Source organism: Lampris incognitus, chromosome 14 (genome assembly GCF_029633865.1).
Source record: "Lampris incognitus isolate fLamInc1 chromosome 14, fLamInc1.hap2, whole genome shotgun sequence".
NCBI lineage: Eukaryota > Metazoa > Chordata > Actinopteri > Lampriformes > Lampridae > Lampris > Lampris incognitus.
The window spans coordinates 39,765,045-39,790,676 of NC_079224.1; the positions used below are offsets into that span (position 1 = coordinate 39,765,045).

Genomic DNA, 25,632 nt, shown 5'->3' on the forward strand with positions numbered 1-25,632 from the left:
AGAACAGTAAATATTGCCGACAACTGAAATTATAGTGTGGGAAAATATGCCAAGTATATGTATGGAATATGGTCTATTGCAATACATCTATACGGCAATATATCAGTAAATATACTGATGAATATACTGAAGTAGAAAAAAAAACAAAAACACACAACCGGACTGATGATCATCAACAATTAGACACCAAAACTGAAGAAGTCGTTTGAATGAATGCAAAGTCTGTCATGATTTGTGCAGTTAAGTCTGTTCTTTTTGTGTTTTTTTTTTTGTTGTCTAATTCACTCTTAGCACCATACAGAGATACACTATATGCACAAAAGTACTTGGACACAGCTCTTAATCATTGAATTCAGGGGTTTCATTCAGACCCATTGCCACAGGTGTATAAAATCAAACAGCTAGCCATGCAGGCTGCATTTACAAACACTTCTGAAAGAATGGGTCGTTCTGAAGAGTTCAGTTAATTCAAGCGTGGTACTGTCATAGGATGCCACCTTCGCAATAAGTCAGTTTGTGAAATCTCTTCCCTGCTAGATATTCCACAGTCAGCTGTAAGTGGTGTTATTGAAAAGTGGAAGTGTTTAGGAACACCAGCAACTCAGCCACGAAGTGACAGACCACGTAAAGCCACACAGCGGGGTCAACGAGTGCTGAGGCGCATAGTGCGTAGAAGTCGCCAACGCTCTGTTGACTCAATAACTGCAGAGTTCCAAACCTCCTCTGGCATTAACATCAGAATCAGAATCACAGAAACGGTGCACCGGGAGCTTCATGGAATGGGTTTCCATGGCCAAGCAGCTGCATGCAAGCCTTACATCACCAAGCACAATGCCAAGTGTTGGATGGAGTGGTGTAAAGCACGCTGCCACTAGACTCTGGAGCAGTGGAACCGTGTTCTGTGGAGTGACGAATCACGCTTCTCTGTCTGGCAGTCTGATGGACGAGTCTGGGTTTGGCAGATGCCAGGGAACGTTACCTGCCTGACTGCATTGTGCCAACTGTAAAGTTTGGTGGAGGGAGGGATAATGGTATGGGGTTTTTGTTCAGGGTTGGGCTAGGCCCCCTTAGTTCCAGTGAAGGGAAATCTTAGTGTGTCAGCATACCAAGACATTTTGGATAATTTCTATGCTTCCAACTTTGTGGGAACAGTTTGGGGAGGGGGGGTTCTGTTCCAGCATGACTGTGCCCCAGTGCACAAAGCAAGGTCCATTAAGACATGGTTGGGTGAGTTTGGTGTGGAAGAACTTGACTGGCCCCCGCAGAGCCCTGACCTCAACCCCATCGAACACCTTTGGGATGAACTAGAACGGAGATTGCGAGCCAAGTCTTCTTGTCCAACATCAGTGCCTGACCTCACAGATGCTCTTCTGGATGAATGGGCAAAAATTCCCACAGACACACTCCAAAATCTTGTGGAAAGCCTTCCCAGAAGAGTGGAAGCTGTTATAGCTGCAAAGGGGGGGGGACCAACTCCATGTTAATGCCTATGGATTTAGAATGAGATGTCACAAAAGCTCCTGTAGCTGTAATGGCCAGGTGTCCCAATACTTTTGTACATATAATGTAGTATATGAAACCAATATCTGCCACAGTTCGGCACGTCTACAAGCTACAAGCCCACGTATGCCGGCACCAGCATCCTGGTGCTTCAGCTGTAAAACATGAAGATGAGTTCGCTTTCCTCCAATCTCTATGGTTACAGTCACAGTTTCACATCATGGGCTGGTGGATTGGGGATATCAGTGGTTAGAAAGGGAGACAGATGGACAGCATCAGATATTTTTTGGATTAGCTCTTATTTGTAAAATCCAGGCTGACCTAGATCGATCAATCAATCAAGTTGCATTCTGGCCCATACACACACACACACACACACACACACACACACACACACACACACACACACACACACATATATATATATAGTGTGTGTGTGTGTGTATATATATATATAAGCAAGCAAGCTCTCTCACTCATGCACACACACACACACACACACACACACACACACACACACACACACAAACAAACTGATATATAATTGCCTGGAAACAGGCCCCAGTAGACTTCTGAAACACTAATCTGGGAAAATGTTCATGCTCTGATTTTGTTGTCTGTTGCATAAAGTACAGTTACTTTTACCTCCAGCACTTTTTCTTGATGATGTCTCCCAGAATTATCTCTGCTCTGGAAGGAAAAAAAAAAACAGAGAGTGTGATGGGAGCATGAAAGCGAGTCAGTTATCTGCCCGGCATCTGCGTTGTAAAAGGCCTGTTTAACAACCCGAGGGAGTGAGATGGCGAAATATAACGAATAAATGGCTGTCACGTTGAAAGGAAGGATTTCTGTGGTGACCTTGAAAACAGTATTCATCACCACACAGCAGCTGCTGCTGCTGCTGCTCCCTTCCACTCTCTCAAGGAGACAAAGTCCACATAAATAAAGTGAGACCGGGCTGTGGAGAAAATGATGAGTCTCCAGGGACGAGCTGGGTTATGCAAATCAATAAAGAGCAAAAACTGCCTTTCACTTGTTGGAATACAACACACACACACACACACACACACACACACTTCCTAGAGTTCTACTTTTTTTGAGGGGGGGATTTCCCCCCTTTTTCTGCCCAATTGTACAGAGCCAATTACCCCACTCTTCCGAGCCGCCCGGGTCGCTGCTCCACCCCCTCTGCCGATCCGGGGAGGGCTGCAGACTACCACATGCCTCCTCCGATACACGTGGAGTCGCCAGCCGCTTCTCTTCACCTGACAGTGAGGAGTTTCCCCAGGGGGACGTAGCGCGTGGGAGGGTCACGCTATTCCCCCCCCAGTTCCCCCTCGAACAGGCGCCCCGACCAACCAGAGGAGGCGCTAGTGCAGCGACCAGGACACACACCCACATCCGGCTTCCCTCCCGCAGACATGGCCTGTTGTGCCTGTAGGGACGCCCGACCACGCCGGAGGTAACGCGGGGACTCGAACCGGCGATCTCCGTGTTGGTAGGCAGCGGAATAGACCGCCACGCCACCCGGACGCCCTGATTTCTCCATTTTAAAATAAGAGAAGCCATGCCAGTTTCCCTTTGGATGTGTTTGCCTTGCGTGCTCGGATCTGTTGTCTCCCCTCACGCCAACAGACCTCAGCATCCAAGTTCAACCACGCACAACACCTTTCAGTGGTGTCACGCCCTAAAGCAGAGCGGACCAGATCCACTGATGCTTGGGGGTGGGGGGGGGGGGTAGGTAGGCAGGGTAGATTACGGGTCTCGGCATTACTCACCTCCCCCCCGAGTAGACCTCTGCCGTGTCGAAGAGGTTGACCCCGCTCTCGTAGGCGATTGTCATCAGCTGCTCGGCCACCTGACGCAGACGGAGAAGAAGAGCATGACCTCACGGAGCGCCACCTCCGACCGTGCAGACCACATATTTCCCACACAGCCTAGTTCGGGGAAGGACGGGTCAGGAAAAAGAGCTATACCCAGGAGGAGGTGACAGAGAACTAAATCCGCTTGCTGCCGAGAACACACATCACCAGGAAATTGTGCTGCTGCTTGGAGATTCAAGTTGTTTATTGCAAATAAAAAAAAGTTTTTTCCCATTGTAGTTTGACCTACTTATATTGTGGGCCCTTTTTTTTTTTTTGCAGCGACGAACGCCCCCCCCCCCCCGCTCTCTCTCACTTACTTTTTGGCGAGTTTGTATGTGCGGTTTACTCCTTGCACATATTTTTCTGTGCTTACAGGCTAAAATAAACTCGCTCTATCCCCGAGGGGGGAAGTTGAATCTATCTTTGCATGCATATATATATATATATATATATATATATATATATATATATATATATATATATGTGTGTGTGTGTGTGTTAGTCGGTTCGTGGTGTATTTGTTTGTCTGCGACTATATTTATCAGGGCTTGCCCTCTACCCATGCCCTCATCAGTCCCAACGGTCATCGGACAGTGATGAGCCGTCGCTGGATTTGTTGCGTTTCCATCCTGGAGACCAGATCACGGCCCTGGCGACTGGGCGGGAGAGAGAGTTTTCCCTGCCTAACAGCATGTGACAGGGGGAGGAGGACCTGACTCGGGAAGTCCACGTAGTCTTCGAAGACCCAACTCGGGCCGAGGCCTCCGATTTCGCTGGGAGAACGCGACGTTGCGAAAACCACTGCGATCCACCGTCACTCGCTCGTACCCGGGTGGATTTCAGCAGACGGGTTATGTGGGAGGCTGCCGAGTGCGTGCCGTGAATGTGGGGGCAGTTTAGGAGCTGGTACGCCGCATTCGGGATGGTCGCGGGCACATTTCTGACAGAGAACACTAACTTCCAGGCTGACTAGTTTTCTTGGGCGGTCTCGAACACCAAAATATCTTTGCTTGTACAAAATTGGCGTCACGTGTCCTCCTTTTTCCTCCTCAACTGTACTTTGCCAATTACCCCACTCTTCCGAGCCGTCCCCCTCCGCCTATCCGGGGAGGGCTGCAGACTACCACATGCCTCCTCCGCTACATGTGGGGTCGCCAGCCGCTTCTTCTTTTCACCTGACAGTGAGAACAGGCGCCCCGACTGACCAGAGGAGGCGCTAGTGCGGCGACCAGGACACACACACCCACATCTGACTTTCCACCCGCAGACACGGCCAATCGTGTCTGCAGGGATGCCCAACCAAGCCGGAGGTCACACACGGGGATTCGAACCGGCAATCCCCCGTGTTGGTGGGCAACGGACCCCCGCGCTACCCGGCGCCCTTTGAAGGAATACTTCTCAACATTATCGTCACCGTCGTGATCGTCTTACCTCATCGGAAATCTGACCTCCGAATGTCACCCAGGTGCCTGTAGAGGGAGAAATCAGAGTCAGAGTGTGAAACTAGCAAACAAACATGTGAGACCTGCAAGACACGGGGTCTCTTAACGTCTATCCCCGGTCACACACACACACAGCTGAGTTAGTCATGCATTAAAGATTACTCTGACATTTGGCGTGGGCGCGGCTGCACGGCACGATGCCCACGCCCTTAAATCATTAAAGCAAAATGTCAGGGCTCAGCATCGATAGGTTGGTGGAGAGAAGGGATGCCAAACGTTCAGCGCCAAGCCGTCACCCGCCGCCACAGTTAAAGACCAGCGAGGCTCGAAATCCACACATCGTTGAGATTCATCGCTACGGACAAACTAGATCAGAAGTGCGCGTGTTTAAACACGACTAACTGCGCTGAGCTTGATATGTTTAACCGTTTCGGGGTTGTTTTTTTTCCTCCCCATCTCTATTCACGCCTCTGTGCATTTGTTGTGTGCTCAGGCGTGTGTGTTTGTGTTTGTTTGTGTGTTCATATTGACTCAGCTGCGGTTCCCACTGTTTACAGAGCCGTAATGCTGCCGGTGCTCCCTGTTCTTATCAAAACCATCTCCCGTCGGCCACTTTATGGTCAGTGTGAATACAGGCACACATCCTCTCCGTCGCTCCTCCACGTGCACTCGACATTACTCCCTTTATACTCCCAAATCCCTCCCAGCATCTCAGCCGCGGCATCTCGGAATAGACTAGAATGTCTCCATTCTACGCCATCGTATTTTTTTTCCTGTCCTCGTCTCAAGAGGACTGGGACAGACAGGCTTTGTGACAACATTTCAGCGATGGCCTATACAGAGGGATACACTATAGAGCGGGTATAGTTGTGTCATAGAGGGCCACCTTTAAAAGCAGCCCTGGGTTCGAGAACCCGGGGAGCTGGAAGATGCCAATACAGATCCATAAATACCTGCAGCTCAAACATCTAATGTTGCCCAAGGCCCTGTGGAGTCTTGTGGCAGCCAAGAGCACACGCTCAAACAAATCGGACACTACTTGTCCTTCCTTTCTAAAGCACAGCCTGAAAGTAGAACTCCCATGTTCTCCAGCCGACTCACAGCAACGTGGTCCTGCCAGGTCCCGTGGCTCAAAAAAAAAAAAAAAAAAGAAAGACGAAATTGTGACTTGTTCCAGCCGAACATGTTATCCATTCGATCCAAAGAAATCTTTTAGCACGAGGGTCTATTAATACATGTGTTTATTGGTGCTAGCTCAGCTAGCTTAGTTCACAATGACAGCCAGCCAAGAAAGTTTGATCTCTTGCACAAGTTTGAAAATCACACTATTTAATTGACAGAATGAAATTTGAGACCCCATACGGGCTCGAATGTACAGTATAGATGACGTATAATCTTGATGGTTTTCTTTTTTTATTTGATTTTGATATACTATATTAATCCCCATGGGGAAGTTCCTCTCTGCATTTAACTCGTCCTAGCTGTGTAGCTAGCAGCAGTGGGCAGCCGCCGTGCAGCAGCCGGGGGACCAACTCCAGTTCGTCTTGCCATTGGCCCAGACAGGAGTATTAACCCTAACATGCATGTCTTTGTTTGATGGTGGGGGATACCGGAGCACCCGGAGAAAACCCACCACAGACAAGGGGAGAACATGCAAATTCCACACAGAGGATGACCTGGGACCCCGCCCCCCCAAGGTTGGACAACCCCGAGGTTCAAACCCAGGACCTTCTTGCTGTGTGCTAACCACTGGGCCACCGTATTGGAAATCTCAGTTTTAACGTGTCTCTTTCTAAAGGTACGTCTGAATGCCGGGTCAGCTTTCAAATTAGTGCTGTTGGAGCGGTTAGGGACGGGTTTTTTTTTTTTTTTCATTCAAGCACACTTCAGTAGGATGGTGAAGGCATACGCAAAGCATAGGTTTTCCCACCCCAGTACAACACTTTTCTGCACGATTTGTTAAAGTTAAATTATTTACAGCCGCAACTTCTCAATTGAGACATTTTGTGCCATTGGACTCGCTTCAGCATCAGTTGGGTCTAGCCGCGACTGCAGAAATCCTCTTCCCTCAGGACTTCTTTTACACGCCTCCTCAAAGACCCCCCCCCCGGCCCTTGGCCACGTATGCAGAAACAAACATGCATGTACGCTCACATGCTCATGTACACACACACACACACACACACACACACACACACACACACACACACACACACACACACACACACAAGGGCTTACTAAATGAATCAATCCTACCCAAATGAAGGAGAGCGTTTACCCTTTGGTGTGCTTTGGATATGTGTGATAATTGAACGACATGTTTACTGAATACAGAATGATTGATTAAATATTAATAAGGGGATTATTAACACTGCAAATAGCTTTACGCTGCCCCGCAAGACTCTCCAGGCACGATGCATGGGATTTCGATTGGGTGAAACAATACCATGAATTCTTAATAGCAACTAATTTTCTTTTCCATTCCCTCACTGTCCCCATATTCTCCCTGCCTCCATAAATCCAGAAATAATACAAACACACAAAAGTCTCTCTCTCTCTCAGACACACACACACACAATGAAATAACATTAATGCACCTGAACACAGCAGATTAGAGGGTGCACTGAGATTCTATTTAGATAACATGACATGCTAATTCAGTGTACTCACCGAGCCCCAGACAGGATACACGCAACCCAGATTTTCCCAGGTTCCTATGAAGAAAAACATGGAGTCATGCTAATGAGAGTTCTCGACTCAGCTTCGTGAAAGCAATTACCACGTTACTGTGTACTGTGCTTCTCAAACTGAAACTGTAAAACATGGAGATTTCTGTTATTTTGGAGCCAAGGCTGCAAGCAAAGGAAAACAAACAACACAAAAAGAAAAACCACAACAGAAAAACCAGTTGTGATTGTGATACACAATGTTTAATAGTGGAGGCTTTATTTCCTCTCTGTTATTCTCCTATTTGGTCAGTGGCGGGGTGGGGTCGGGTGGGGGGATCAATGACTGCAAGGGTCACCTCTGCCACCATTTCAGTTTTCAATGAGCATTGGGGGATAACTGGGGGATGACAGCTAATTACCCCTCTGGGATAAATAAAGTATTCTGATTCTGATTTAGTCTGTCTGTTGGTACCTGCTCTGAGACAGGTTTCTCCAGGCCTTCAAAAGACCCCGGAAAAAAAACTGGACTCGCAACTTAAGAGCAGCAAATCCGATTACTCCGAGTGTTGCGCCATGTTTCTTTCATCTTTCCTCGCTTAACTACTCCTTCGCTCCACACTCAGACACCATCAGGATCATCTCACACCTGGGAGGGCTTCAGTCTTGGGACATTTCTAACTGTTGTTACCCTCTCCGTAAAAAGCAGACCGCCGTGAAACTTACACTTTGCTTTCCGAAGGTGATACTGTGCAAATGTCAGCATTTCTCAGACTATCCCTTTCTCCCTTCACCCTCCCACAGGTTAAATCCCTCGCTTACTGTTTTTGTCTTTCTTTCATTTTTTCCTCTCCCAAGCAGCCACCTACCTCTATCCTTCATACCACCTACTACTACCCACCAGCTCAGCAAAGCTAACCCTCCCCTGATGCGCAGAGCTTCACTGAAGCCTGATTCCTATCACACAGCTGATTCTCCATTTCCACCCAGCTGATTGAGGGTAATACCTTTAGCCTTTTGAACATTGGGGATGACCCGGTGTATCTACTGCGGGTTGCCTCTCTAAAGCACGAGTAGCAGGTTTTAAGTAGCTATATATTCTGTCTCGCGGAGTATCAAGTCCAGCTGACACCTCGTGCAGCGCGTGTGCTTATCCAGGCTTTACAACGGCAGCTGTAGCAACAAGAGGATGCCGTTCTCCGCCAAACCACCAAAGGTGTCTCCGATGACTGTGCAATATGTGTGGGCAAGGAGAGAACCCCGTGGTGGAGAGAAGTATAGGCCCCGTCCCAGGATGCACCACGCGCCATGGAGCTGCGTGTCCTGGAAAGTCATCCGTGGTCGTCTGGGAGCGGAAAATAATTGGAGGCGACAACTATGGCATCAAGACAAATTTGTTTGGAGAAAGCACGGAGGCCAAGTGCATGCATGCATTCACAAACGCGACCATTTAGAGATGCACATACGCGTGCCCGCACACACACACACACACATACACACATTGACATTCACGAGCCATCTGAGAGAATGCCGTCACCGGCCACACACTTCATTCTGGGGAAGAGAATACGTCCAAATACATATTCTTTGACACCTAACAACAACCAATTTTGTCTAGAAAATGTTGCTCTCCACTCCGTTCGGTAGACAGTTTACTCATTACAACAAATGAGGTCGTAAAAAGGCGCCAGCAGTGGTTTCCCCGTGTCTGACGAGTAATAGCCTGTGCCAACAGAGACGCAGGCAGACTAATCCAGTTCCATGCTATCTAACGCCACCCTGAGCCAAGTCAATTAGGTGTCCAACATGGGGTTGCGTCATTCATCAAGCCGAGAGCTCGACCGTGCAGCCCAGAACCAAAAGGAAAAATGATTGAAGGTTACTGTGAATGATGGGTATTAAAAAAAAAGATCCTCTGGGGCACCTCCATCGCTGAAGGATTACAGCACATACCACACGGCCTGTAGAAAAGGCCCCACATTATCAAGCACCGTATGCCGTATGGTTCTTCCATGTCGAATGTGCTGTTAGGTATCGATTCATTCAGTGCTGGTAATCCTATAGGGCGAGCCAACATGCTGGTGATGTATCGTAACTCACATCACGCAGTAAAAAGCCGCGTGCCTCAGCGGTTTAGACAAGTGATGAACTGCGGTTGTGCAGCGTGAAGGGACAAGAGTGAGTATCTATCCGCCGCATTACTTGTGGTACTGCATTTCCTCGTGTTGATGCCGCTATATGTAACTTCTGTTAGCCAACGTGGATGAGAACTCAGAGCTTAGGTGCTCGCCGTGTGATCCCCGTGCGAAATAGCCAGTTTGGTGCACACTAGCTAGCTTAAGGCACTCGCGCCCCCGACTCAGCATGTCAGATCTAAAGGTCATGTCGAGTTCAAAACGTGGTCATATATATCTATTACCTGTTATTGGTACTGTTTTATTGTTCCCTTTTTCTCCCCAATTGTACTTTGCAAATTACCCCACTCTTCCGAGCCGTCCCCGGTCGCTGCTCCACCCCCTCCGCCGATCCGGGGAGGGCTGCAGACTACCACATGCCTGCACCGATACATGTGGAGTCGCCAGCCGCTTCTTTTCACCTGACAGTGAGGAGTTTTGCCAGGGGGACGTAGCACGTGGGAGGATCACGCCACCCCCCCCCAGTTCCCCCTCCCCCTGAACAGGCTGACCAGAGGAGGCGCTAGTGCGGCGACCAGGACACATACCCATACCCGGCTTCCCACCCGCAGACACGGCCAATTGCTTCTGTAGGGATGCCCGACCAAGCCGGAGGTAACGCGGGGATTCGAACCGGCGATCCCTGAGTTGGTAGGCAACGGAATAGACCGCCACACCACCCGGACACCTTATGTTATTGGTGCTGTTAAGAGTGTTTTATGGTTGAGCTAAAATACAAAGTGGCTAGTGTCAGGTGTTGTTGTCCCTACTGCTATTAAAGCTTCACTAACTCGGTGACAGGGCACAGGGTGCCCGTAGGTTTTCCAGTGAGAGGATTTAACACGAATCACAAATAACAGTGTGAAGTCAACATTAGCTGTAAATCAAAACAGTGTTAATATGTCCGATAATCACTTGGGAATGCTGTGATATTGCAAAGGGAAGAGAAATGTAATTGATTAGCCACTGATTACTTCCTTTTTTTAACAATTATAGGAATTTAAGAGATGTGTCATACTCATGTGACTATTACTGCACATGGGTGAAATTAATGTATGCATACGTTACCCCTCATTCAGTTGTATTTTGTTATTTTTCTATTAAAGAAGCCACTATCAGACATAAATATCCAGTTTTTGTTGCATGACCACTGGAACACCTGAATGTGTGTTGCTGGAAAGAGAAGAAGCAAACAGCGTATCGACCATCTCTCGGCTCTTTATTTCCTACCCTGGAAAATTTGGCCTTAAGCGGTAATCTGGCCGACACCTGGGTGAACCTAGCAGTAAACACAGAACTAGCGCCCAAACTGAGCACATTACTATTATCTCCACTACATGGTCACACGGTTGCAATGTCGCCGGTTCGAATCCAGACGGCGACCTTTGTTGCGAGTCATACGCCTCTCTCTCTCTCTCTCTCTCTCTCTCTCTCTCTCTCTCTCTCTCTCTCTCTCCCATTTCCTGTCTGCCTCCACTATCGCAATCCAATAAAGGTATGAAAGATAATATTTAAAGAAAAAAAAAAATCCTTCAAAACAACTATTTCTTCAGGTGTTGCGATATCATCGTGCTGTGCCGAGTCGGATGCTGGCGGGGTTTGCAGTTACAACTCCCGTGTGGTTGAGAAGAGATTAGATGAGATATCATCAGTTTCTCGCATGGAGGATGGGTTTAAAGTTAGCACGGACGGACCGATGTCTGGGTTCAACTGTGTGCCCGTGTGTTCGTCCGAGTGTGTGAGTGCTTCAGACACTGTAATTAACGTTTTCAGAGGTTTACTCATGCACTCTGGACACGCTGCCGATATAATCCATCTTGGATGAAGCATAAAAGTCAAAGGAGCCCTATGAAATATTTTGGCTTTCCTGAAGCACAACGTGACTGGTTAACGATTTGCACGGACAGAAACAAATAAGTGACTCACAGCAGCCCAGCTTGCCAGATCTCTGCAGCGGACAGACAGGAGCCGGGCAGGCCGAGTATTTTTGTTGTCGTTTGAAAGTCCCTGAAGTTGTGCCATTGCATGCACCGAAGACTGTCAGCCAAGACTTGGCTGACAGTCCTCGGTGCACGCAGTGATTGGGGCAAACCGATATTTGCTGGGGGCATTTGAAAATGACAGCTGTCAGCAAATGTGCTGGGGCATCCACTACCTTTCCATAGGAATTTGCTTGTCTTGCCTGTTTTGATTTGCATCAGTGGACCATAGAGGTCAGCACTGAGGCAGAAATTACACAAGGTCCCTCTGGCTTTGTTTTGGTAATCGTCCGTGCTTTTAAAATGGCAGTGTTTTGTTTTTTTTGGGGGGGGGGTTTCCCCCTTTTTCTCCCCAGTGGTATCTGGCCAATTACCCCCACTCTTTCGAGCCGTCCCGATCTCTGCTCCGCCCCCTCTGCTGATCCAGGGAGGGCTGCAGACTACCACATGCCTCCTCCGGTACATGTGGAGTCGCCAGCCGCTTCTTTTCACCTGACAGAGAGGAGTTTCACCAGGGGTACGTAGGGCATGGGAGGATCACGCTATTCCCCCCAATTCCCCCTCCCCTCCTGAACAGGCACCCCGACTGACCAGAGGAGGCACTAGTGCAGCGACCAGGACACACACCCACATCTGGCTTCCCACCCACAGACACGGCCAATTGTGTCTGTAGGGACGCCCGACTAAGCCGGAGGTGACACGGGGATTCGAACCCGCAATCCACGTGTTGGTAGGCAACGGAATAGACCGCCACGCCACCCGGACCCCCTAAAATGGCAGTGTTTACTAAATGTGCATACTAAATGAATGCGTTCAATCTACCAACCGGTAAAAAATACAAGTGGCCTCGGTTTTACAAGTCATCCAGAAACCCTCTGCTTCTCTAGTCTCCCCCGATGCGTCTGGGCAATGCTCCAACGGCATCGGCCGTATCCCATGATGAGCCAAGCAGCCCGCTGTAATGCAGTAATAAAGCAGCAAAAGTCTGGGATTAAGTGCCGGCGGGGATGTGCAGCCGAAAAAAAACTAACAATTCAGGAGATTGGAAAAAAAAGTCATCTGCAAAAGGGGAAGTAAAATGGGCACGTTTGCATTTAAGAGGGACACGTGGGTACATCCGAGGAGGGAGAGAAGAAATGGAAAATGTGCGCACGAGGGCATTTGTGCAAGGCAAGTGTGTGCGCTCGTGTTTGCAGAAATTAAAGTATATGATTGTACCTCTCGGCATCTCACCAGCTAGAAAGGCAGGAAAGGGAGAGAGTACTGTAAGATGTATTACATTCTGACCGGTCGAAAAACAAATCACGCGAGCGGGAAGGCCGGCGTGTCCACACACACACTTGTACATAAACAAGCGTGTGTGTGCCGGTGTCTGTGACGTGGTCCCCTCATGCTCGGATGGCGCCTAAATGCAGCCTTGAAGTGAAATGACAAATGAGTCATTTGAAAATGCCTCCTCACACAAACCTGTCACCACTTATGAGGATCCTATGAGCCGCCGTGTAGCTCGCTCTATTCTTAGTGGGCTGTCCAGCACCCCCAGCTGAAATAGAAAACACCAAATAAACATCTGGCTGCTTTAGTGTGCAGAAATACTGCGGCGAGAAAGAGCCTCCCCGCCTGGGAGAAGCATTTATTTATTTTTTTTTCACTGAAGAACACGGTCAGGCTTCTGAAGTGAAATCAACGCAGGGGACATTTCATGAAATATCTTCTTCTTTTTTTTTTAACATGAATTTGCAAATGCAAGACGGGAATAGCGAAGCGCAGCCAAGGCGAGAGATGCACGCGGTTCCTCTGGAGATTAAAATGAAGTGTGCCCACCTTCCAGCGTAATCCCCAGTGACACAGAAAACACGATAACTACCACCCATGGGCGGTGGGATTAAAGAGGACGGTTAGCACTGCACCGTTGATAGCAGCCATACCTTTATTATCAAACCACCCGGCGTAGGAGGACGGAGAGGGGTGAATTCGGGAGATCTGAGAAGGGCCCGAGTGGGTACCGCGCCGAAAGCTGGGCAGAGCAAAGCAGCATTTTGGGGGAAATGAGCAGATTTATTTAGAAAGGAAAGCTGAAGAGTTGTGGGGGGGGGGGATTCGCTGACGAAGCCTACAGTCCTAAGATGGGCTCCTGAGGAATAGTCTCTGACATGAGAGACAGCGGGGCAAATGGGAGGGGCAAGAGAAAGAGGAAGAAATGGGCAGCCGGGGTAGAAGAGAGAGAGAGAGAGAAGAAGAAGAATAAAAGGGGAATGGGAGCCAGACATGGAGACACACAGTAATAAACACACAGAGAGAGTGTGACGAGACTGAGGCTCGCAGCGAGCTGCAGAGGGGCGAGTCCAAGCCCCAAGTCTAAGCAGATCAAACACACTCGACAGATATGGCGTCCTATATGACACAGAATGGGAAATGCGAAATGACAGCTGGCTCCCCACAGGGCTTGGCGGCATGCTTGTGTGTATGCGCGTGCATGTGTATGTGTGTGCACGTGTGTGTGTGTGAGAGAGAGAGAGAGAGAGAGAGAGAGAGAGAGAGAGAGAGAGAGAGAGAGAGAGAGAGACAGACATAAACAGAGAGAGAGAGACAGACAGAGGGAGAGAGACAGACAGACAGAGCTGAGAGAGAATTGAGAAAGAGACAGTGAGATTTGAGAGAGAGAGAGAGAAAGACAGACAGAGGGACAGACAGACAGACAGACAGACAGACAGACAGACAGACAGACAGACAGACAGACAGACGGAGAGAGAGACAGACATAAACAGAGAGAGAGAGAGAGACAGAGGGAGAGAGACAGACAGACAGAGCTGAGAGAGAATTGAGAAAGAGACAGTGAGAGTTGAGAGAGAGAGAAAGACAGACAGAGGGACAGACAGACAGACAGACAGACAGACAGACAGACAGACAGACAGACGGAGAGAGAGACAGACCGACAGACAGATAGAGAGAGAGAGAGAGAGACAGACATAAACAGAGAGAGAGAGAGAGAGACAGAGGGAGAGAGAGAGGCAGAGAGACAAACAGACAGACAGAGTTGAGAGAGAATTGAGAAAGACAGTGAGAGTTGAGAGAGAGAGAGAGAGAGAGAGAAAGACAGACAGAGGGACAGACAGACAGAAAGAGAGACCGACAGACAGACAGACAGACAGACAGACAGAGATAGAGAGATAGAGAGAGGGCGCAAGAGACAGAGAGAGAGAGAGGAGAGAGGGATGGAGGCTGTGTGCTGCATGGTGCTGGGGTCTGAAGGCTCCTTTCCATTACTGCCTTTCACGGGGCAAAGTCAACTTTACTTCCAGTTTAGACACACAGCAACAAAACTAAGACACACACATGCACTGTCACACACACACACACACAGAGAGCCGAAATCACTCAACAGTAAAAAAAAAAAAGAAGCAGGAGGTACGACTATGAAGCAACACAAAGTTTAAATATATACATGCGGTGATTCACTCCAACAGTACAGCCATTTTTAGGGCACAGAATCGTTCCGGAGAGTTCCGGACGGCTATTCGAAGAGCTTGGATCTCTTGCCTGTGATGGAAAACGACCTCGTGAAACGACCTCGGACCTGTCGGACCGTACCGTGGGAAAACAGCCCGAGCTACGGGGCGGAGAACCACAGGTGGAACGAGCGCCTATTTTAAGGCGGAGACGGATGACTGAAGCTAGTGACCCGCGGGGTCGGCGCTGTGCTGAAAACGTGGGCAGACCTGAAAGCGCACCGGTGCTGCCTGCTGGAGGTGTTGCTCGCAGGAGCGGGTAGCGTGGGTCAGAGCGGTTAAGACCTACACTCGCGCGGCATTTCGGCGAGGTCACGAGGTCATACGGGTTAGACTTGCCGCAGACCGAAGAGGGAAGGACACGAATAGCTGCTGCGGGGAGCCGGGTGGGCTCTCCGGGGCAAAGGTGCCACCGACTGCTTGATGCCTCGCTTCCTCCACCTCCGTGTGGGAGCAAAGACGCCGGGTGTGCAGAATCCATCGCCTCGCACAATCGCTTAACGCCGCGACTCGGATTCGTCAAACGGTAATCTAAGTATTCTCTTTTAATGACTCGCAATAAACGTTAATCCCCCGGTGGTTGTTCCCCGCGAACTAAGCCCACCTAATGGGATAAAACCGGAAAAAAAGATCCGCACGCCGATGCGATTAGGAAATATATCCGATGGCACTCGACGGTGCTCTACAGGCGCTAGCCGGCGCTCGGATGCTCTCCCGTACAAACCCATCTTCTGGTTTCCCAGATCTGCAGTGTTTTCCTCCCCATCGTGAGGGGGGGGGGTCTGTTTGGCCTTTGGGCCGAGTGGAGCGCTGCTTCCCAGGGCTCCTGAGCGGCTCCGGCTTATGCTATTGGATCCACGCATCACGGCACAACTGGCGTTGTTCTGGCCAGACTGCAGCAGCTTCACGCGTGGACGCACACACATCCTTCTCTTTTTTGAAAGGTGATGAGGGGCTTTGGCTGTGTAATGAAAAACTAAGCCATAACAATAAATCAGAGAGCTGGATATGTAGTGCGCCCCCTGTGCCCCACCCCGTCACCCCCCCACCCCCACACACACACACACACAGCTGAGTGATGGCAACCTAACAGGCTGTACAGGAGGGCGTGTTTTAAGTCGTAAACACACACACACACATGTACGTGCATGCACACACACACACATACAAGAAGCACAAACACACACTGTTGCACGCTTAAACTATACTACACCCGCGCATTTAATAAAACAAACTGAGAGAAATTAGCAAACTTGCAAACACAAACAAGAGATAGCAAGAGAGCGAGAACGAGCGAGCGAGGGAGAGAGAGAGAGAGAGAGAGAGAGAGAGAGAGAGAGAGAGAGAGAGAGAGAGAGAGAGAGAGAGCAAAGCAAGGAGTGATTTATGTACCATTCAGAGAAACGGCAGCACCAGCAGAATATCAAAGCAATGCCGTTCTGAGAGAGAGAGGAACAAGTTAAATCCCCTCTCAGCACAGCCATCACACGCCGCCGTCTCCCAGCTAGCGCCTCTCTCACGCCGGGCTGGGCGCCCTTCTGAAAACCCCACCTAACGGTCAACAGCATAATGAAGCCAAAGCCGTGTGGGTACATGGAGCTGTAGTATACGACAAGTCGCAATCCCCAGCATCACGGCAGCATCTCACTGCCATTTATCAACTATAGAGAAGTTATTCTATCATTTTTTTGAGAACTTCCAAACGGAAAGACCAAAAAAAACGGTTTAGGCGGGTCGGATGCAATTGAAACGCGACAGATTTTTTTTGTATCCCCCCCCCCCCTATTGTACTTGGCCAATTACCCGACTCTTCCGAGCCGTCCCGGTCTCTGCTCCACCCCGGGCTGCAGACCACCACATGCCTCCTCCGATACATGTGGAGTCACCAGCCACTTCTTCTCACCTGACAGAGAGGAGTTTCACCAGGAGGATGAGCGTGTGGGAGGATCACGCTGTTCCCCCCAGTTCCTCCTCCCTCCCATACAGACGCCCCGACCGACCAGAGGAGGCGCTAGTGCAGCTACCAGGACGCATACCCACTTCCGGCTTCCCACCCGCTGACACGGCCAACTGTGTCTGTAGGGACACTCGACCAAGCCGGAGGCAACACGGGGATTCGAACCCGCGATCTCCATGTTGGTAGGCAACGGAATACACTGCTACGCTACCCGGACGCCAAAAACATGACCGATATGAGCGTAATATAATAACTCCTGCATGCTCCTTTCAAAATCCGATAGTCTGTTGGTTGATTAGTCTATTGGTGCACTGAGAGAGCTACCAAACCGGAGTCAAATTCCACGTGTGTGTGAACCTACATGGCCGATAAACCTGAACCTGATTCAAATGAGGCCCCTGCAAAAGAGATTTAAAAAAAAAAGACTTTGGGCATTTCACTAAAAACAAAAAAGCTCGAGGCACGGGAGAGCCATTCAACAACACAAGGGGGACACTGGCCCTGGGCCTGCATCTGCCAAATGAAACGGGGCTTTTACTTAGCAAATTCCCCCAAAAACGATGATTCGGGCTCAGTCGTGTATGTTTTTGAAACAAAGCACAAAGTGCGGTGCCTGTGGAAAGACTCGAGTCTGAAGGGAAATTAAAGGCTTAACGACACACAACCTCCGTTGCGATGTGCGCACACACATTTTAAGCTAACACTTGGTGTTGTGCACAAACTTAACACACACACACACACACACACACACACAACTGCCTCTTCCTTTCTGTCTGCTGGCCACTGATAAGCCATTATCCAGGAAGCCAGCAGAAGGTACTTTAACTTGCCCATCTGCAGTGCACCCAATGAACAAACCATGCAGAACCTTCCTCAAACCTCCTGGACAGTGAAAAGGCCTTCTGTTGCCTTCTGACCGAGTGGACCGAAATCCGCACGACCAGGGGCTTCGTGCCGAGAACCAGAAATAATCTGAACATTGCGTGAAGCCAACACATGTCGTGTTACATCACCCAGTCTGTGAGACCGGAGCGCCACGATTTCCTCTGTGCGACTGTACATTAAGTGTATAGGGTCCCCTCTGCTGTAAAGAGTAGCTCAAGAGATATAGTGCGGGGGCAGGAAATAGCCTTGAACATTTGCAGGCAGAGGATATTGAAATTAGAATACAACTATTTTTTGCGCGGCGCGGTGAAAATGGTGCACGCAGCTGACGGTGTTATTATTGGTTTGTGCCCTCTTGCTCTGCACGCTGGATCCTCTGCCTCGACTTCTACGCCTTCAGATGTTCCAAGCGTGGCTTCGGAGGAGGCGGAGCTTAAACCCCACACTGACACATGTACACCGGGGCCGTTTGTGTGCATCCATGCAAATCCGTGTTTCCGAGTATACACCCTCACACACACACACACACACACACAAATGCAAACGGACACGAGCACTGTGGTCCGTTATTACAGATAGGGAAAAAAAGTTTTCGCTGCTCAAATCTTGTTTACTGGATTCTGGGCCCGAAGCAACATGGGAAACTATTTGGTGAAAGATAGCCAAGAATAAGGAAAAAAGGGAGCGAGAGAAACGGAAAGGAGGGATTATAGAAAATGTCAGAGAGGGTGGAAGTACTTGGCACGACTGATGAGAGTTTTACTCCCAATATTTATGTCTGTGGGCCAGACCGGCCGGGGGGGGGGTGGGGGGTGTAACAGGATATTTATTGGTGATTATCACTGCCCGTTTTTATGAGAAGTCGGTAAGAATCAGCAGACCCACACATTATAAATCACGTATACAATACAGCGGTAACAGTTCCACAGTCATTAATGTTGTGCAGCACCAAGACAGGAAGATTTCTGTGATGTTCAGCACAACTTCCATGTGGATCTTTTTTTTTTAACTGCTTGCTGGCAAATCCACTGGTAAATGCCTGATGAGTTTGTACAATAGAGTCACGTGGTTGACCAGATAAAGGTTGTTATGGAAACCAGAGTTTGTGTTTACCACATTTAGCAACTTGATGCTTTGTATCCAATCTGGCCAGATTCGATTAATTTCCTCCCTTTTCAGTCAACCCACCTAGTATCCTGCCTTTCTTCGCTGTCTTTCTTTCTTGCTCTCTTTCTTTCTCATTCCTGCCATAGAAACCCATAATGTCTTCCTCTGCAGAAAGTCAAGCCATGCCTTGCAGCTGATATCATAAGGGGGCATACTGGGCTCCACTGAGTCACTGTCTGTGGGTCCTGGTCTATAGTCTGTGGTAGACTGCTCAAAGTCTTGCTATTTCTTCAAAAAAACATTTTTAAATAGTTGCATACGCACTTACGGGTTCTGCTCTAAGATATTATGTGGCTGGGCGGAAGTCAATTCTCTGAAAATGGTTCACTTACATTCCTATTTGCTCTCTAAAAATGTTGCACTAACAAGTTTTCAAATATTCTAGAATTTAGAATAATTTCCTTTTGAAATTCTACAAATCAAAGTGATTTTAAGTTGAAATGCTTGAATTTAGAATAATTTCCCGTTGAAATTCTAGACCCTAAAGTGATTTTCAGTTGAAATTCTTGAATTTAGAATAATTTCCAGTTGAAATTCTAGAATTTAAAGAGAATTTCTGTCGAAATTCTAGAATTTAAAGAGATTTTCTGTCGAAATGGTAGAATGAGGAATGTTTCTCTGTTGGCATTTCAGAATGCAAACGCAAGGCATGGATGGCGAGGTGAAAGCCACTTGTTTGTTCCTGTGGTCTGGGTAAGAGCCCACTCAGCGAGATAAGAGAGAATTGTTTACTTTGCCCGGCCTTGTTAGAGCTCCCACACACAGACGTACACATGGAGTGTTCAGCTTCACAGCTCTTCTCCATCACCATTTTCATAATACCCAAGTCACTGCCAATTATTATGAACCGCATGCAACATGGCAGGAGTTTTAAGTTGATGTTGGGGTCTGTGAGAAAGCTTATAGGGGGAGTTTGCACATAACTATGGAAGAAATGCACCAGCATCATAGCACAAATTCAACTCAGTGCATCTTTTTAACACAGGGATGTATTTCATATGTAGGTGTAAGTGCAACGCCTGCTTGTTTGTCTGCCTATTTGAAATACAATGCATCAGTAACTCTAATTATAGGGTGGTGGAATGAGTGAATTCTGGCCTCACTACACCCTGCTCGAGTCATCGGCACATTAAAAAACTGCCTATGATTATGAAAACAACGCTAATCACATAATATGCTCATCAGGGGAGAAATAATGCAATAGAGTTTTGACTGATAAAAGCTATTTTCATTTTAAGTCTCGCATTATCATCAAAATGAGCGATTTGGTTCATCAGAAATGTCTCTTAACACTATGTTGCGCTCTCGCTTCAGGTTGCAACATTGCTTGAGGCCTCCACATTCTCTATTGATTTCTATAATTTACAGAAGTTTATTACATCAGTGAAAAGCTGAACGAAACATTCTGCACCCCATGATGCAAGCTCAATAATCCAGGTAAGGAAACGCCAGGCAGCTGAGTCAGTTCATCTGGACAAGTTCGATGGGAAACCAAACAGACGCTGGCCAAGAGCATGGCACAGCACAGGAAACGCGTCAGGCCAGGACTCCACAGTCTACACCCATCTACAGGCCAGTGGCCACTCTTTCAAGGATGAGGATGTGCACATCCTTGATAGGGAGGAACGCTGGTTTGAATGGAGAGTCAAAGACGCCATCTATGTGAAGAGGGAACGACCATCCCTGAGCCGAGGGGGGCTTAAGTGTACATCTGTCACCATCTTACAATGCTGTAATTGTAACTATTCCCAAATCCTCTGTGTACACATGGCCATTGTAACTCTAGTTAATGGTCACACCCATATTTGCATACGAAACTGATGGTTGTTTTGGGTCGTTATGCCACTGCATTGTTTATAAGGGTGGGGATACCTGCAGTCAGTTGAGACTGAAGAGGTCACTTAGATGAGTGATGAAACGTTTCTCTCGCAATAAACTGGCTCAACTTTCTTTGCCCTAACATGCATGTCTTTCTGATGGTGGGAGGAAACCGGAGCACCCGGAGGAAACCCACGTGGACACGGGGAGAACATGCACACTCCACACAGGAAGGACCCGGGACACCCCGGGGTTCGAACCCAGGACCTCCTTGCTACGAGGCAACGGTGCTAACCACTGGGCCACCATGCCACCCAATACCGATTGCAGAACTGGTTCAACTTTCTAGTACTCTGCACCTCATTTTTCAAAAATAATCTAAAATTAAATCTGTCAGCAAAAAAAAACCCAAAACAAAACAAAACACGTTCAATTCCCAGGTCTCTGCAGAACCGAGCATAAGCCTTTTCCATCCCCTTCAAATTTTTCAAATTTCAACTGAATTCAAGAGCAGCCATTCTGGCAATGTGCACCTAGGAGGACTCCAACCAATCTCAGGCAGGCATAAGAGGTTTGTCTATGGAGTGTTAACACACACATATATCTGCTAAAGATTTGACATTACACACTTCAAGCTTGTCTGATGAGTTTTACCTTGGCAACTGAACAAACATATTATCTCTCTCTCTCTCCCCCTCCTATTTTCCTCTCCGTCTTTGAACATGCACCAGATAACATACTCCCACGCTCCCACCTCCCCTCTGCGTTTGTTGTCTTGATCGGGGCTTTATGAATTGGTTCATTGTCATTTTATATTCCCTCACGTTGTTTTGCTGCGTCTCACCATGCTTTGCAACCAAGTCATGTATTCTCTCATTCAAAATGCAAATTTGTGTGTTTTTTTGTGTAGCGTCTGTAGTCAAACGTCACTTTAGCTGTCTTATTCCCCAATATTCACATACAAGAATTCAGTTTTCCTTTTGCGTCGTTGTAATGTTTTATTATTTGCTTGCCGTTTCACACGAATGGCACGTCACTGATGCAGATGACTAAACTAATTTAAACTAAACTGCATTTTAGGTTTTACCTTATTTGGAGTTTCCCCCCTTTTTTCCCTCCCCAATTGTACTTGGCCAATCACCCCACCCTCCCGAGCCGTCCCCGGTCGCTGCTCCACCCCCTCTGCTGCAGACTACCACATGCCTCCTCCCATACATGTGGAGTCGCCAGCTGCTTCTTTTCACCTGACATGAGGAGTTTCGCCGGGGGGACGTCGCGCATGGGAGGATCACGCTATTCCCCCCAGTTGCCCCTCCCCCCTGAACAGGCGGCCCAACTGACCAGAGGAGGCGTTAGTGCGGCGACCAGGACACATACCCACATCCGGCTTCCCACCCGCAGATACGGCCAATTGTGTCTGTAGGGACGCCCGACCAAGCCGGAGGCAACACGGGGATTCGATCCGGCGATCCCCGTGTTGGTAGGCAACGGAATAGACCGCCACGCCACCCGGGCGCCCAGGTTTTACTCTCTTACACCTGTCCCGTTATCTACCTACCGGTACTTCATCCCCGTGAGCTTGGCGGTGGACTCCTTAAGGTTGTGGTGGTAGCGGTGAGTGAAGGACCCCAGGCTGCGTGCTATCAGGGCCACCGTGCGGAAGCGAGCCCGGGCCTGACTCGCCGTGTTGGGGCTGGTGGCGTTCTGCTTGCTGTGCTCGCCATTCCGCGGGGCCTTCAGCCCGTGGTCCGTGCATGCAAAGGACACCTGCATGGCCGCTGGAAGATGTGGGGGGAGCTAGACCTGTTCCCCGACCCCCACGGTCCTATCCTCTTACTGCGAAACAGTCAGGACGTTTCCACGTCGCACCTGCAGGGAATCTCGTTTATTAAGGCGCTATCTGAGATTGTCCGGTTCAAATTCACTCCCACCCGGGGCAAAGGAATCTCAAATGAAAGTCGGAGGGAGGCCGAGCATCGCTTTTGGTGTGGATGTAACGCAGGGGGGCTCTCAACTCGGGGTTTTCAGTTTAGCCCTGTGAGGCCATGGCAGCGGAGGGGTCCACGGACTTGTGTTGCTGTTGGTGTTGCTGTAGACCGGGAAAGACCAGAGAAGCAGTTGTCAATGTGAGCGGAGCTGGGATGGGGATCCTGTGCAGGTCTGTCTCCACCTGAGAGAGTGAGAGAGTGAGAGAGAGAGAGAGAGAGAGAGAGAGAGAGAAGAGATAGAGAGAGAGAGAGAGAGAGAGAGAGAGAGAGAGAGAGAGAGAGAGAGAGAGAGAGAGAAATGAGATGGGGGAGAGAGGGACAGATGAGAAGAGGCCCTGGATAGTTTATCTCGAAGGGCCCTCGGCTGAAGCACTTCACTGATATCACCCAGCAGGCTGGATGTGCTTGACTATCTGACCTTATCTGTGTGTGTGTGTGTGTGTGGTGTGTGTGTGGTGTGTGTGTGTGTGTGTTATATATGATTGGAGATACATTTCTTGTTGTCACTAGGAGAGCAACAACATGACAGCTATCTGAGCTACCCTCCTTTCTCTCTCTCTCTCTCTTTCTCTCTCTCTCTCTCTCTCTTATTTTGGCTTTTCCTTTCACTTATTCAGCTTAACACCCGCTGCTCAGATCTGTAATCTCCAGCTCTGCCTGGCAATGTGCAGAATCAGTGCATTTCTGTCCTACTTCTCTTTTTGTCATCGCCCTCCTTCCTTTCTCCCTATCTCATTTTATCGAGCTCATCTTTTACCGTCTCTTCTTAGTTTCCTATGTGGCGCCTCCTGTCAGGTTCAAACCTCCTGTTTATCTCCCTGTGTCTATTTTCTGTTTACAAAGTCTGTCTCTGCTTCTGTCCTGCCCTCCTCTCAGGGATGTCTGGGGTGGGGTGGGGGGGCGAGGGGGATTGTCAGAGGAAAGGGTGGTGGTGCAGGTGTGTGGGGGGTCTTCCTCCTCCAACCGCGGCTATGCCCTTTAGTCAGACACCTGGAGTTACGGACTGCAGCACACTGTTCTCTCTCTCTCTCTCTCTCTCTCTCCTCTCTCTCTCTCTCTCTCTCTCTCTCTCTCTCTCTCTCTCTCTCTCCCTCTCTCTCTCTCTCTCTCTCTTTTCTCTCTCTCTCGCTCCCTCTCTCCCTCTCTCTCTCTCTCTCTCTCTCTCTCTCTCTCTCTCTCTCTCTCTCTCTCTCTCTCTCTCTCTCTCTCTCCCTCTCTCTCTCTCTCTCTCTCTCTCTCTCTCTCTCTCTCTCTCTCTCCCTCTCTCTCTCTCTTTTCTCTCTCTCTCGCTCCCTCTCTCTTCTCTCTCTCTCCCTCTTGCTCTCTCTCTCCATCTCTCTTCTCTCTCGCTCTCTCTCTCTCGCTCCCTCTCTCTTCTCTCTCTCTCCCTCTTGCTCTCTCTCTCCATCTCTCTTCTCTCTCGTCTCTCTCTCTCGCTCCCTCTCTCTTCTCTCTCTCTCGCTCCATCTCTCTCTCTCGCCCCCCCCCCACACACACATATACACACATACACACACTGGCACAAAAAAGCTCAATCTGACATAAAAACTTGGGATTTAAGAGGATAACACTGCATTTGTCTGTACACACATGCTCACGCACACACACACACACACACACTGGGAAAAAGGGACTGCAGGGAACAGCATAACACTGTAAATACCGCACACGCACAGAAATTCTTGGAGTGAGGGATTGACATAAAAGACCCTGCATTGCACTAAACACACACACACACACATATCATCTCACTCACAACATACAGACAACACAAATGCCATGATTTCCCAAAAAAAGCACACACTCGTGAACAGGCATTATCTCTTCAGATACAAAAATCTTTTCCGGTTAACAACACACACACACACACACACACACACACACACACACACACACACACACACACACACGCATGTTCTGACAGCTGCATCTGTTCTTACGCACAACAAGTTGCCCGGACTCTCCTAAGAGGAAGAAAAGCGGTGCGTCCTGATGGACGGATGCCCTCCCGACAACTTCAAGGTGACGCGAGCGGTGGCACTGAGCGAGTAAAGGTCCCGCAGAGACCCGGGTACCCGAAAAGAAATCACGGCGCTCCCCCCGGCCGCCGAGAACCACCGGCTCCCCGCGCCCGGCGACCTCGTCCTGCCTCCGGAGTCCTCAAGGAAACAGGGTGTCCAGAGGTTCCCCGCTTTGCAGCAGAAAAGCCCCGCTTGATGATGACGGCGACACCCCGGGATGACAGCGGCTGAGCGGAGAAGTGAGGGAGCGGGGAGGAGGATGCATGGTACCTCGCTGTCGGGGAGGAGAAGACAGAGTGGAGAGGCGAGGAGCAGCACGTGGTGCGTTTTGAGAGTGAGCCAGTGAGTGAATGAGGGAGCGAGACAAGTGTGTATAGGCTGCTGGTTCTGACCGACTCGCTGGAAGAACTGCAGCGTTTTTCATTATGGCGCCACACATCTCCTGAGAGAGAGAGAGAGCGAGAGAGAGAGAGAGAGAGAGAGAGAGAGAGAGACGAGAGAGACGAGAGAGAGAGAGAGAGAGAGGAGAGAGAGAGAGAGAGAGAGAATGGGGGGGGGGGTCCACTGTGAATGGGTGAATCAAATTAGGGGAGCTGAGCTCAATTTGGAATGTGTGTTGTGATGTGCACACGTGCACACGTGCGCACATGCTTGCAAGCTG

General features: G+C 49.1%; 1 protein-coding gene across 1 annotated transcript in view; it reads right to left on the reverse strand.

The window, feature by feature from the left end:
* Window positions 1–25,395, reverse strand: part of kcnab1b (potassium voltage-gated channel subfamily A regulatory beta subunit 1b) — a 43,021-nt gene extending 17,626 nt beyond the window's left edge. Inside the window, exons 1-6 of the mRNA XM_056292709.1 lie at window positions 24,895–25,395; window positions 22,521–23,132; window positions 7,478–7,521; window positions 4,797–4,834; window positions 3,279–3,358; window positions 2,146–2,190 (exon numbers count right to left, since the gene is read on the reverse strand). Coding sequence (XP_056148684.1) covers window positions 2,146–2,190; window positions 3,279–3,358; window positions 4,797–4,834; window positions 7,478–7,521; window positions 22,521–22,735 — 422 coding nt within the window. The 5' untranslated portion in view covers window positions 22,736–23,132; window positions 24,895–25,395. The remainder of the gene's footprint in view (window positions 1–2,145; window positions 2,191–3,278; window positions 3,359–4,796; window positions 4,835–7,477; window positions 7,522–22,520; window positions 23,133–24,894) is intronic.
* Between the last annotated feature and the right edge of the window lie 237 nt (window positions 25,396–25,632).